The 13469-nt window shown below is 34.7% G+C and overlaps 1 protein-coding gene across 1 annotated transcript in view; it reads right to left on the bottom strand.

Annotated features, from left to right (window-relative positions):
- Positions 1–13469, bottom strand: part of LRP1B (LDL receptor related protein 1B) — a 1933392-nt gene that overhangs the window by 831368 nt on the left and 1088555 nt on the right. Inside the window, exons 9-11 of the mRNA XM_003267617.4 lie at positions 12268–12439; positions 8517–8660; positions 2406–2642 (exon numbers count right to left, since the gene is read on the bottom strand). Coding sequence (XP_003267665.2) covers positions 2406–2642; positions 8517–8660; positions 12268–12439 — 553 coding nt within the window. The remainder of the gene's footprint in view (positions 1–2405; positions 2643–8516; positions 8661–12267; positions 12440–13469) is intronic.

Here is a 13469-nt window from a genome sequence, read left to right as displayed (position 1 = left end):
TGGACAGATATGCCCGGCGGTCACTGTGGCTATTAGAGTCAATCTCTGTTGTGATGGGTGGAATGCAAAGAACCACCAATGTCCTTGATATTATTCTCAAAGTTAAGATTATCAGCAGGAACATCCAGTCATAGTACAGGAACTGACACAGTTTAAAGGGAAACCAAGAACTCATTATGATGCATTTTAGTCCTTGAAAGTGTCTGTGTAGGCCGGGCACGGTGGCTCATGCCCGTAATCCCAGCTCTTTGGGAAGCTGAGGCAGGCAGATCACCTGAGGTCAGGAGTTTGAGACCAACCTGGCCAACATGGTGAAACCCCGTCTCTAGTAAAAATACAAAAATGAGTCGGGCATGATGGTGCACACCTGCAATCCCAGCTACTTAGGAGGCTGAGGCAAGGGAATCACTTAAACTTCGGAGGCGGAGGTTGCAGTGAGCCGAGATTGCACCACTGCACTCCGGCCTGGGCGACAGAGCAAGACTCTATCAAAAAATAATAATAATAATAATAATAAATGAAAGTGTCTGGGTCAAAAACAAAACAATGTAAATTTTATCTACTTAGAATGTGCAATTTCATTGTCCATCTAAAACTGTCAAGACCCTATCATCTGCTATCACATTAAGAGAAAAGTAGGCAGACAGCCTCTGTCATGTCCAATTTAAAGTGAAAATCTTAACTTAAATTAGATACTCCTTTGGAATTTTAAATTATGCAGGATTCACATTGCCTTAATCCGTAAATTATAAGAAAGACAAAAACAGGTACGTTTTTATTTTAGCATAGAAAGTATACTTTTTATCAGGTTAGATTTAAAGTAAAGTTGTGTTGAATGAAGAATATTCTCATGCTCTCATTTCCTCTAAAAGATTGGAGAGACCACCATTTACTACCATCCATGCTGTAAATAATTTTAGTCTATCTCTCTGCTTTTATTTTCTCATCTTTTCTCATCTCAATGAAGTTCTGATTCGTTCTGAACCAAACAACGCGATTGACCCTCCTAAAATATCACTTTGTTCATATTATTCTTTGACTCAAAAGCATTTCCTTTTATTCCTTTGGGATTTTTTCCAAACTCCTTCACTTACATTCAAGGCCCTTTATTTTAGCGCCTTTCACTTTCGACTGTCTTCTGCCATTATTACCTGTAAAGGAACCTCCAGTAGCTTTACATTTAGGTCCCCCACACTCTCTTTCTAGAGATTGTGCTTTTCTTTTTTTCTCATGGAATTTCTGGTTGCAGAAACGTCCTCCTCTCCCTCTTTAATGTTTCTCCATTAAGATCTAGTCCAAACACCATCTCCCACCCAAGGAGTTCTCTGAGTATACCCACATAAAGATATCTCTTGCTTCCTGTGAATACGCGTTACATAGGCATTCTCTATTAATCATATATTTCTTCAAGACAGCTTTGAACTTATTAAATGCTGCAATGTCTTGAAACTTTTTGTGTGCTTATATCATCTCCAAAGGTAGATTATGAACCCCTTGAAGGCAGAAGTCATTCCCTAAAATTCCTTTTATCTCCTGCGATATAGCTACCATGATGTCCTTCATACAATAAGCACGCAATGAATGTTCCTCAAATCACGTATTTCTAAAATATTCAAGAAGTAAGCAGACTTTATATATGAGGAAACAGGTCCAGAATCGTTAGTTAACATGCCTAAAAATGACTGGCAGCCAGCGAAGATCTGGTTTGATTTATTATTTGCAATCTTTTCCACTGATACCAAAGTTAACATTGTTTTGTTACTAGATTGCTTGTTCCTAAGCCAAATAATTTATAAAATACATGGGTTTTATTAAAATATATGTATATCTGTTTTCATGTATATAACTTCATATATGTACCTATAAATAAAAATAGGTATAAATGTTTTAAGTTTCTCTGAAGATACTGATATTCCAAGGGCAACTCTAGAAAACTTCATTTCAGTGATGTGTAAAGTAAAAAATAAAATGCAAGAATTGTGATGACAATGTGGACATTGATATTTTTCATGCATTTTGAGTGACATGATCATTAGTCTAAGGAAAACCAACTATTACAAAATTCTCTGAAATCCTATTAAATTTCGTCTTCTACCATACAGCACTGTAAACCTATCAGTGTAAATTGACATTTCCCAGAAGATGGATAATAGTTCAATTTTAATTCCGATAATATTTAGAATATAGTAGACAACACCAAGTCCTATTTCATAATGAAGGCTTTAATACACTGGTATATGAAAATAGAGAAACAATGTTACTGAAGAAATAACATTAAAAAATATTTTTGAACCAACCAGAAAAACTTGAGTTCTGGTTAAAGCTAGTCTGACACACACGGGATTTATCCTTTTAAAGTGCCTTGTCTCTGGGTAGTTTGATGTTAATATCACAGTGTCACTTACCATCTTTCAGGATGGTTTCTCTCTCTGTGCCATCTATCTTCTGCCGGCCAATTAGGAAACTGGTGGTGTCAGCAAAGTAGATGTAATTGGTTTCTGCGTGAAAGTCTAAAGCACGAGGGTTTACCAGATTTTCTATGGGGATCATGTATTCATCAGCTATCTTGGTATTCAAGTCCATTCCTCTAACAATTCCTGGGCGTCCTTTCCCATAAAAGAGGAACAACTCATTCTTTGGTCCTGCAGAGGAAAGATTACAAACATAAACAACTGATGCTGCTTAATCTTCTTTACACTGCATAATGCCACTGTTTAATTAACTGGCACAATCAGTGTTTTTTAAATTCAATGCTAAAAATTAAACTCTAAAATATGCCAAATATATCTTGATGCAAGAAGGCCAGCTAATTGCATTACTTTAATTAAAACAGAAATTACTTCCGCAAATGGGTTATATGTAGTTAATTATCCCTTTGTCTGTAACTGTCTGGATAGCAAAAACATGACAGATCATTAGATAACTTGTAACTGGTAAAATGGGCATTTATTAAAACATCCGGCACGTTTAATTTTATAATGTATTACAATCTATCTAGCATTTTCTGTCGATACTAACTGTACCATTCATTGTATTTGACAATGCTAAAAACTTCAGAAAATTTAAGACACGCCAACCCCAAGTTTGCATCTACAAATTGTCAGAGGCAAACAAAGAATCATATAGTATCACTAACTTGCATGTGAATATATTACAGTTGCCCAAACGTGTGACTTATTCTTTTTAGAAATAAAACTAAATACCAGTTATAGCATCCCTTTTTCTTCAAATTTTAATTAGAATGTTAGAGGCTGATGCTGTCTAACAGTAACTGATGTACAACACAGGCCTTACCAAAAACAAAACGAAAATGAAAACCCCAAGCAAAAAACTGTCTCCTGAGTTTAAAATGTCAGCATCAAGGTAGCTCTTTCTATAAAGTGAATTCCTTGTTTTAGACTTCTATATAAAAATATATACAAGATTCTCCAATTATCGGAGCATCTTATATTTGGTTAACTGTGTATAATTTTAAAGGAAATAATTTTTATATATAAGGAAAAACATACTGAGCTTTATTAATAAAACTGAAGATAGAAAAGACTCAGCTGTATTTGGATAACCACACAATGATTGATATTCATAATAATCTAAAATAATATATTATTAAAATGTGGAAAATAATAAAATAAAAAATAAGCAATTATTTATAAACCTAACAATACAAAGTATATTAACATTTATATTTCCTTTCCTGTGTTTTTTTAATTAGGGTTATTGAATATGAAATATATATAAAAGAATATTGATAACTTTTTTAAAAATTTTACTTTAAGTTCCAGATACATATGCAGAGTGTGCAGGTTTGTTACATAGATAGTATACACGCGCCGTGGTGGTTTGCTGCACCTATCAACCGGTCATCTAGGTTTTAAGCCCCACATGCATTTGGTATTTGTCCTAATGTTCTCCCTCCCCTTGCCCCTCATCCCTGACAGGCCCCGTTGTGTGATGTTCCCCTCCCTGTGTCCATGTGTTCATATTGTTCAACTCCCACTTATGAGTGAGAACATGCAGGGTTTGGTTACACCTTACACCTTTTACAAAAATTAACTCAAGATGGATTAAAGACTTAAATGTAAACCAAAACCATAAATATCCTAGAATAAAACCTAGGGAATATCATTCAGGACACAGGCATGGGCAATGACTTCATGACTGAAACACCAACAGCAATTGCAACAAAAGCCAAAGTTGACAAACGGGATCTAATTAAACCAAAGAGCTTCTGCACAGCAAAAGATACTAGCATCAGAGTGAATGGGCAACCTACAGAATGGGAGAACATTTTTGCAATCTACCCATTTGACAAAGGACTAGTATCCAGAATCTACAAGGAACTTAAACACATTTACAAGAAAAAAACAAAAAACATCAAAAAGTGGGCAAAGGATATGAACAGACACTTCTCAAAAGAAGACATTTATGCAGCCAACAGACACGAATAAAAGCTCAGCATCACTGGTCATTAGAGAAATGCAAATCAAAACCACAATGAGATACCATCTCACACCAGTCAAAATGGCAATTATTAAAAAGTCAGGAAACAATAGATGCTGGCAAGGTTGTGGAGAAATAGAAATGCTTTTACATTGTCGGTGGGAGTGTAAATTAGTTCAACCATTCTGGAAGACAGTGTGGCGATCCCTCAAGCATATACAATCAGAAATACCATTTTACTCAGCAATCCCATTACTGGGTATATACCCAAAGGATTATAAGTCATTCTACTATAAAGACACATGCACATGTATGCTTACTGCAGCACTATTTAAATAGCAAAGACCTGGAACCAACCCAAATGCCCATCAATGAGAAACTGGATAAAGAAAATGTGGAACATATACAGCATGGAATACTATGCAGCCATATAAAAGAATGAGATCATGTCCTTTGCAGGGATATGGATGAAGCTAGAAGCCATCATTCTCAGCAAACTAGCACAGGAACTGATAACATATTTTAATATATAAAGAATAAAAATAAAACAAATCCCAGGTACCTAGCACAAATGTGAAGAATATTTCCAGTACACTGGAAGACATAAATGTGCCCCAAACCCATTCTCCTCCAACTCAGAAAGAGCCGATATCTTGATTGTTGTGTTTATTTTAAATTTTTAAAAGAGTTTTAACACATATGTAGTGTATTTCCCAGCAGCAGATTGTTCAATTTTGCATGTTTGAATTGCATGTGTGAATTTTGTGATTAATATTTTTTTATTATATCCCTGATATTCATTCATTCTTCTTGTAGTCATACTTCACTCATTTTCATTGCTGTATAGCATTCCTTTGTATGACTGTTTCATGTTTAATATATGTAGGTATTTTTTCAATGTATATTTACTTATATCAAAGTAGATATTCAATTTTATATTCTGCTCTTATTGTTTAATTTTAGAATCAAGATTATTGTCTATATTGAACCATTATCTTAAGCCTTGTTTCTATTTGGTATATAATAATTTACCAAGGCATTTTCTAAACGGTTTTCTGTTTTCATCATTATAATAATATGGAGGTAAGCATATTTTTTTCAATTTAGCATTTCACACATTTTCTTAGATGAAATTACAGAATAAAGTACATTAACATCCTTGTCTTCATTGCCCTCATAGCCCCTCAGTGTCTACCTGATGTCAAGGGCATTTCTTTTAAAATAATACTTTATATTGTTTTAAAGTATATTGATACATTTGAAAATCATTAACATTTTTCTAAGTATTTTCTATCAACATTAGATACATATATACTTTTACATTTTTCAAAAATTGGGATCTTCTATATAAATTCTTTTTACTGTAATGACTTTTTGTCAAGCCATTAAAAAGTCTTCAAAAACATTTCTTTCAATGGCAGCATCATATTTCCTCCTAGAGAAGCAACATAATATAGTCAGCTGCTTACCTATTGTTGGATAGCTATATTGTTTCTGAGTTGCTATTATAAATACATTTAATTTCCTTAATCAAAATAAAGTAGGATTACTTGTTAAATGCTGTTGTCAGTTTTATGATCATTATATTTATTAGCAAATGTCTTACCAATTGTGATATCAATTTCTAATTAATTAGCAATACATAGGAATCCTGGTTTTACAGCACCCATTTTGCTAATATCTCAGCTTATTGCAAACTATGCCTCCTGGGCTCAAGCTATCCTCCTACTTCACTCTCCCAAGTAGCTGGGTCTACAGGAGTGTGCCACCATGCCTGTCTAATTTTTGTAGTTTTTTTAGAGACTAGGTTTTGCAATGTTGCCCAGGTTCTTATTGAAATCCTGGGCTCAAGTGATCCACCTGCCTCAGCCTCCCAAAGTGCTGAAATCAGAGGCCTGAGCCACAACACTCGCCCTTGTTGTTACTTCTAATGGATGTCTTAATTGGTAATTGATAAATCTAGTACTTCATTGATGTAATATGTGTGATTGTTTATGTGTTTATGTAGGTATGTATGTTTTAAATAAGAATGGTAATGATTTGCCCCATTATTTTCTTTGGTCATTTCCTAGGTATTCTTTAATACCTACTTAAGTTTCTTCTAGCATGTCTTCTTGTACTATACACAAGTGAATACTAAAAAATACATTTCACAGACACTCATATAGCCAAGGGTAGTGGATTTCATTTGACTACCTAAAATCAGATATGCTAGCTCAAGTTTAGAACACGGAAGTGAGGCAAAGGTCCCCTTTTTGCTGCTTCCGCTGGTATGAATCTAATGCAGACATTGAATTTTTCCACAGCAGTCTTCTTCCATTCTATATCAAGAGGTGAGGAACAGGGTGTCTCTCCTCTCCTCCTCTTTTTTATTTTTTGCCAGTTAGGGACTATCAGATGTGACTTAACTCTGCATCTGATAGTTGTGGGGCAATCTTTCTAATCCCTGGATCTCAGCTAAATGGTATGTTTTTAAAGTTAACGTTTTCATTTGTGGCTTCCTGATGCTCTAGATTCTGAGCATGGTAGATGTTCCAGCTTTAAGCCAGGTTGGTTTAATGGTGTTTGGGGGAATGTTCCAAAGACCCAGTCTAGAAGCTACTGGTCCAGGTTTTTAAATGATTTTGTAGGCACCTATTTGCATTAAATCTCTTGTTGCTTCAAATAGCTGGAATTGTTTCTGATGAGTATTAATGTACTCCGGGTGATGTACTACGTTAGGGATGATTGAATAATATGCAATTCTGATCTTATGTTTTTCCTCCAATGTGTGTATGTATGTATGCACATATGCATGTGTGTATATATGTATGTGTGTGTGTGTGTGTGTGTGATTATATTTCCCAAGTGGTATCCAGATCAATTTTAAAATCACACACTACATAGACACACATGCACCCACACACAAAACTTCTTTTATCATGAGGCTTCAAACTCAGTACCCTCAATTATCCAGAAGGCCGAGAAACATGAGACCTGTTACCTTCACATTCCCAGCATTTAATACAAAATCAGGAATACAAATCTAAAATGTAAACAAAGTACAAAAATGCATACATTTTAACATAGTTCAGCCTCTTTGATTCTTCATTTTAAACTATATATCCTATTAGCAGCTCTAACCATTTAGACTTCAAATTCTAATACATTTAGTGATCTAATTTCACAGTCCTCAGTAAGCACATGACCAGAGGGTGGAAGAGATGACAGGATTGTGACCAGAGAGAGAGGACTGACAGAAATAAAAAGGTGTCACTATGACAAAGGTAAAGACAAACTGGACACTGTAAAAAGCAGTCATCATAAAATTAAAAATAACGGTGTTTGCGGAACATTTGAAGACCAACAGTCCCCACTAGGATCACTTCAATCAGGGCCGTTCTACTATATCTGACTATCCAGACCCCAGGAAAAGACCTTAACTAATTCTTGTGCAAAATATTAAATTATGAACGTCATTTTAAAAATCCTTTTTACCATATTTAAATTAAAATAAATTATTCTGGCCTATTTTAAAAATAAAACAAAGATATATCTAAGAGATTAGAAAACTTTTTGATAAAATCGTTAAATGTTTGATCTCTAATTAGTATAGCTTCAGCTACCTGAAAAATTAAATCATGAAAAATTAAATCATGGAGTGAATTCACTCCCCAGTGATGCTGGATAAAATGAAGCCTGACTATACATGGATTTCTGTTGAAACAAGCAACACGCCTGTTATGAGGAGTATCACACTGGTTCAAATAAGAGGAAATCTGATCAGCTAATCATTCCAGCTCATTAGCTCAAATACATTCTTTAGGGAATTAAAGGAAGCATCTTTCTAAAAATCTTCCTCAACATATGTTTCCCTAAAATCAGTAAATTTAGTGACTCTACAGCCTGGTTAGTTTCTCATTCATATTACCACAAAAGAAAAATACTTATTTTGAGAAAAATGGACAGTATATATTTGCAGGCAAACTTCACCTGCTGAAGTCTCATGTTATGACTGATGTTGATGCTGCTAATTAATACTTCAATCCTATTCTAAAGGGGTAGCTGCTGGCAAATGTTTTATTTTAACAACATACTTTTGCATGACCTGCCATCACTTCCCAAGTTGAAGCCAGTCCTGCAGCGACAGGTCCGAGTTTTGTAACTGCTGCTGAGTAGACAGATGTGTGAACAGCCCCCTGGCATTCCATATGGATCGACTTCACATGCATGGCTTCTGACTACAACAAATAAAAAACAGCATGCGTGAAATTCAAGTTCAAAGATAAGATAACTATGTGCATCAGTATGTCAAAATTTCTATAGTGTGAAAACAGGGAATCTTAGCAAAATTTTGTATACTCAACTATTTAGCACCATAATCGAATGCAAAAGAGTGTAAACCCCACAGAAGAGGAGACAGGCATTTGACAAAATCCTCCTAAGTGAGCATTTAAAGAAACAATTCTAAGAAATAAAATGTGTTTATATTAATTTAAACTCTTCACCGGTGAGCAAAATAAAAGTAACGTGACTTTTTTTGTACATGCTTCTTATCCTTTTTAAAAACACCAATTTCTAAAATGCATACAAAGATCCATAAAAATAATCCCAGTTTACGCAGTTAAGCAGAGAAAGGATTTCCTTTGAAACGATTCATCATATGGGCAACCAAACTAGAGGAAATGTGATTCAGTGATTATCTATACACTGTTGAGAAGTGCTGAGGCAAAATATTTTTTAAATTTTTAAGTCTATTGTCATTTTGAGACTCTTACCACAAAATGTGTGTGTGTGTGTGTGTGTAGTTGTCAAATGGTGGAGACTGAGTATACGTACAGAAATTGAGGCGTAGAAGAATATTTTGTGAGCATAAAAGCTACTAAAGGAAAAAGGTAAGAAAAGTACTATATGGAGAGGATGAGAAAAGAAAGATGGATCAAAGTGAAAAGAAATAATAGGAATAATATGAGTAAGATTTTATGTATTATTGTAATTATGTTTCTTTTAGATCACCCACTTGTTTGAAATGGTGATGAATACCATGGCAGTATTCTCTTCATAATAAAACTAATATGCTTTTAAAAATTATGCCTATTATCTTTGTATTCTTCATTCTCTAAGTGGGAAGATGAGGGAAATGCAATTTTTACTATTTTTTCCCTGCCAAGAATGTTATTGTTATTTTCCAACCTGACTCCACTTATATAATAGATCCATCTCCTCTCAACTAATCACCAACTCTCCACTTTCTAACTCTTATCATCACTTTTGCTTTTTCCATTGGATCATGCCCATCAACATGCAAATATACCATTATTTCTACATCTCATCAAAAATCTTTTAACCCAAATTCCCACAACAATCCTTCCTTCAACTAGCTCTCCATTTCTCTGCTCTAGCTTACATCCACACTACGCAAAGTTACCAATGATCGTTTTCTACAATTCTTTTACTTCTCTCTCTCAAACCCATTCTACTCATATATTCACTTAATCCTGAAACTGCCCTTGTCAGATCCCAGTGAGCTTCATGCTGCTAAATCCGATGGTCTTTGGATTTAAGAAGCTTCATCTCAGTCTCTTCTTTTGTTTTTTCCTATTTTTTTTTTTTGGCTTATTGCTGGAGCATACCACTGTCCGTTATTTGGAATGCTTATTTCTCCATTTATAATTACTACCTTGGTGTTCACATCCACAGTCATGGCTTTAAATGTCACCTGTCTGCCAATGACTCCCAAATTGGTATCTCAAGCCTGGACTTCCCCCTTCAACTCCAGAGTTATGTATTTAACTATCCCCTTGATATTTTCACTTTAATTTATAATAAACATTTAAAGTAACTTATGAAAATTAAATTTGCTATCTTTGTCCTAAACTCACTCCATGCTTAGTTTCCCCATCTAAAAAATAACTAAATTATTCCAACTTCTCTAGCTAGACCATTGTCTTATTTATACTCCACATGTAATGTACCAGAAAATCCTATCTGCTCTATATTTGCCTATATTCTGAATTTCACTACTTCTTCCCACTTTCACTGCTGCCATCTTGATCCAATCCACCATCCTCTGTAACCTTCCCACCTTCTCCTCCCTACTACCTATTGTCAACAGAGTAGCCATATTGGTTCTTTAAAAATGTCAGTCACACCGTGAGATTTTTCTGTTTAATGCTTTCTAAGGACTTCCCATCTCACTAAACGTATAAGCAAAAGTTTTTTATAGTAGTCTACAGAGCCCTACTTTTTATGGTCCTCCTTTGCTTCTCCAGCCTCATTTCCTGCTTCTCTTTTCCTCGTTTAGTCTGCTTTAGACACACAGGTATTCTTGCCACTCCTTGAACAGTCTAGACATGTTCTTTCCTCATGGTTTTTGTGCTTGTTCATCCCACCACCAGCAATGTTGTTGCCCAGATATCTCTGATATAGTTTGGCTGTGTCCCCACCCAAATCTCATCTTGAATTCCCATGTGTTGTGGGGGGGACCCAGTAGGAGGTAACTGAATCATGGGGGCAGGTCTTTCCCATGCTATTCTTATGATAGCAAATAAGTCTCATGAGATCTGATGGTTTTAAAAAGGAGGGTTTCCCTGCACAAGCTCTCTGTCTGCTACCATCCACGTAAGATGTGACTTGCTCCTGCTTGCCTTCTGCCACGATTGTGAGGCTTCCCCAGCCATGTGGAACTGTAAGTCCAATTAAACCTCTTTCTTTTGTAAATTGCCCAGTCTTGGGTAAGTCTTTATCAGCAGCATGAAAACTGATTAATACAATCCCCATGCCTTTCTCCTTCAAATACCTCAAGTCATCATTCAATGTCATCTTTTCAATGGAACTTCTTCTGACTATTCCATATAAAATTGAACACTGCTCCCATTTCTGGCACTCTTTATCCACCTTACCTTGTTTGTTTTCTCTATAGCACTTATTACCTTCTAATATAATACATAATTTACTTAGTTATTTTTTATTATAGCTTCTCCACTGGAGTGCAGACTCATAAAGGCAAGACTATTTTGTCTGTTTTATTCACTGCTGTATTCACAGTATACATAGAATAGTTCCTGGAACATAGTAGATTGTCCATGAAAAATTAATGAATGAATAAATCCTAATATTAAACTCCAATAAGGCTATCTACAGAATTTTAAATTTGAATCTGTTGTAAACATATTTGTGACAATGTACAGCCATGACTAGATATATGTTAATGCTTAGATAATTCTAGACTAGTTTTAATTTGAAATATAAAATATAGTAAAAATTTTTGCTGGTGGTTTTTTATATTTTCTTTTTTTATATATGACTGAACCTAAATTGTATTGATGAACAGCATCACTAATCTCCTGTAGAAACAACTGGTTTGTCTTTTGGAGAAAAACTGCAGCCTTCTCATTGAAAATTACTTTTTAATGAATATGTGTTAAAGAACAATTGGAATGTTAAAAGTTAGGAGAGCCCAGTAACTATAATAAACACTGGACAGATACTTCAAGGCAGTCACCTGGTTTTAAATTTGTCTACCAAAATGATATTTAAAAAGAAAAAAATAATACCTTTAGCATCTGGGTTTCCTGTCTACATTCATCACGACTGAAAGCCCCTTCCTGAATCTAAATCTAGCTATCATTTCAATTCTATCACAGAAACAATTCACTAGAAACTGAACAATCTGTCTTTTAGACTTGTGACGGGAGCTCTATTCCATTTAACAAGCAGACATGCCCACTTTTGCTGTCAAAGCAGAGAATTTATGACTCACTCACTTCAACACCATAGAAAAGCACAAGGACTATATCCCCATTCAATCTACCATTAGGAAGGTTATAAAGAAGCTTTCCCACTTACCTGTTGGTTGAGTTCTTTTTTGATAAATTCGGATTCCCCGAGCATTCTCAATTTTAATTAATGAGTGAATATCAGTCCCATTAAATCGATTTATCCTTATGATATTGTAGTTATCAGAATTGGTTGCATACAGATAATCTTCAAACACAGTTATACCATAAAGATGTCTGACCTATAAAAAGGGCAAAACATAACTATGATTTTTAATTATGTAGCTTCCAATTTGAAAGAAAAGCTGATTGCTATTTACTAGTATGGAAAATGGCCACAGCAGGAGAACCACAAGGATGTTATTTACTTTTTCTCAAGGAGTTCAACATTTCCCGAATTAAAACTTTTTTTTCTGGAGAAGGAAACGTTATGTGGTAGTGTTTAAAACAGTTCCAAATGTAGGAAGAGAATTGTATTCATATGACATTAAGAGAGCATATTTAGTAGTTATTTTTCAAAGGCTTGTGAGAGCAAGACTTTCAAGCATATTCAATAATATGCCTATGACACTGTTATCCATAATTTGAGATATTTTAAGGGCTACTTGTTTATATAATAATGGATATGCAGAAGCTGCAAAAACATAGCTCTGCCTGTGAAAAGACTAATGAGAAAGCACCTCCGAAGATTTGTTTTATAAATTCAAAATCCAGCTTTTTGGTCCCAAGCTATGTTTAGACTACCACTTGCTCCAGCACAGAAAGTAATATCTAAAGAAATCACATATTTGCAATCATTGTAAATAAATGTCAACATTTCACTCAGAAATTTCATTATTTCTAAAGCCAATTTATCATAGGAAATAGAACTGTTTCTTTTGAGAATTATGATGTTTATTGCTATCCATATACTTAGTTAACAGTCCAGCTCTTCTCTTTGGCAAAGGTCTTAGAGTTTATGGGGAGGAATGGGTATCTTGAACTTAGAAAGTCTTCCCCTGGAGCAAAAGGAAGAATACACGTACTGATTTTCTGAATAAAAGGCACATGCTAGGCATGTTGCCTTTGGCTACTCCCTTACTTAATTTAAAATGGTTCTGTTCCAGGGTAAAGTGAAGTTGCCACTTGATTTGCTGTAGAGATTTTGTTGAAAAAGCATCTGTCACTACTTTTGGCATTATATTGCATACTTTTAATACACAGATTTGCAGTTAAGAGAATTTGAAAAAGTATGTGTGGTTTGATTATAAAAATACTTATTGAACAAAATCA

The sequence above is a fragment of the Nomascus leucogenys genome, chromosome 20 (genome assembly GCF_006542625.1).
Source record: "Nomascus leucogenys isolate Asia chromosome 20, Asia_NLE_v1, whole genome shotgun sequence".
In the NCBI taxonomy this organism is placed as follows: Eukaryota; Metazoa; Chordata; class Mammalia; order Primates; family Hylobatidae; genus Nomascus; species Nomascus leucogenys.
The sequence above is the reverse complement of the archived record's forward strand: the minus strand, read 5'-3'. Positions and strand labels throughout refer to the sequence as shown.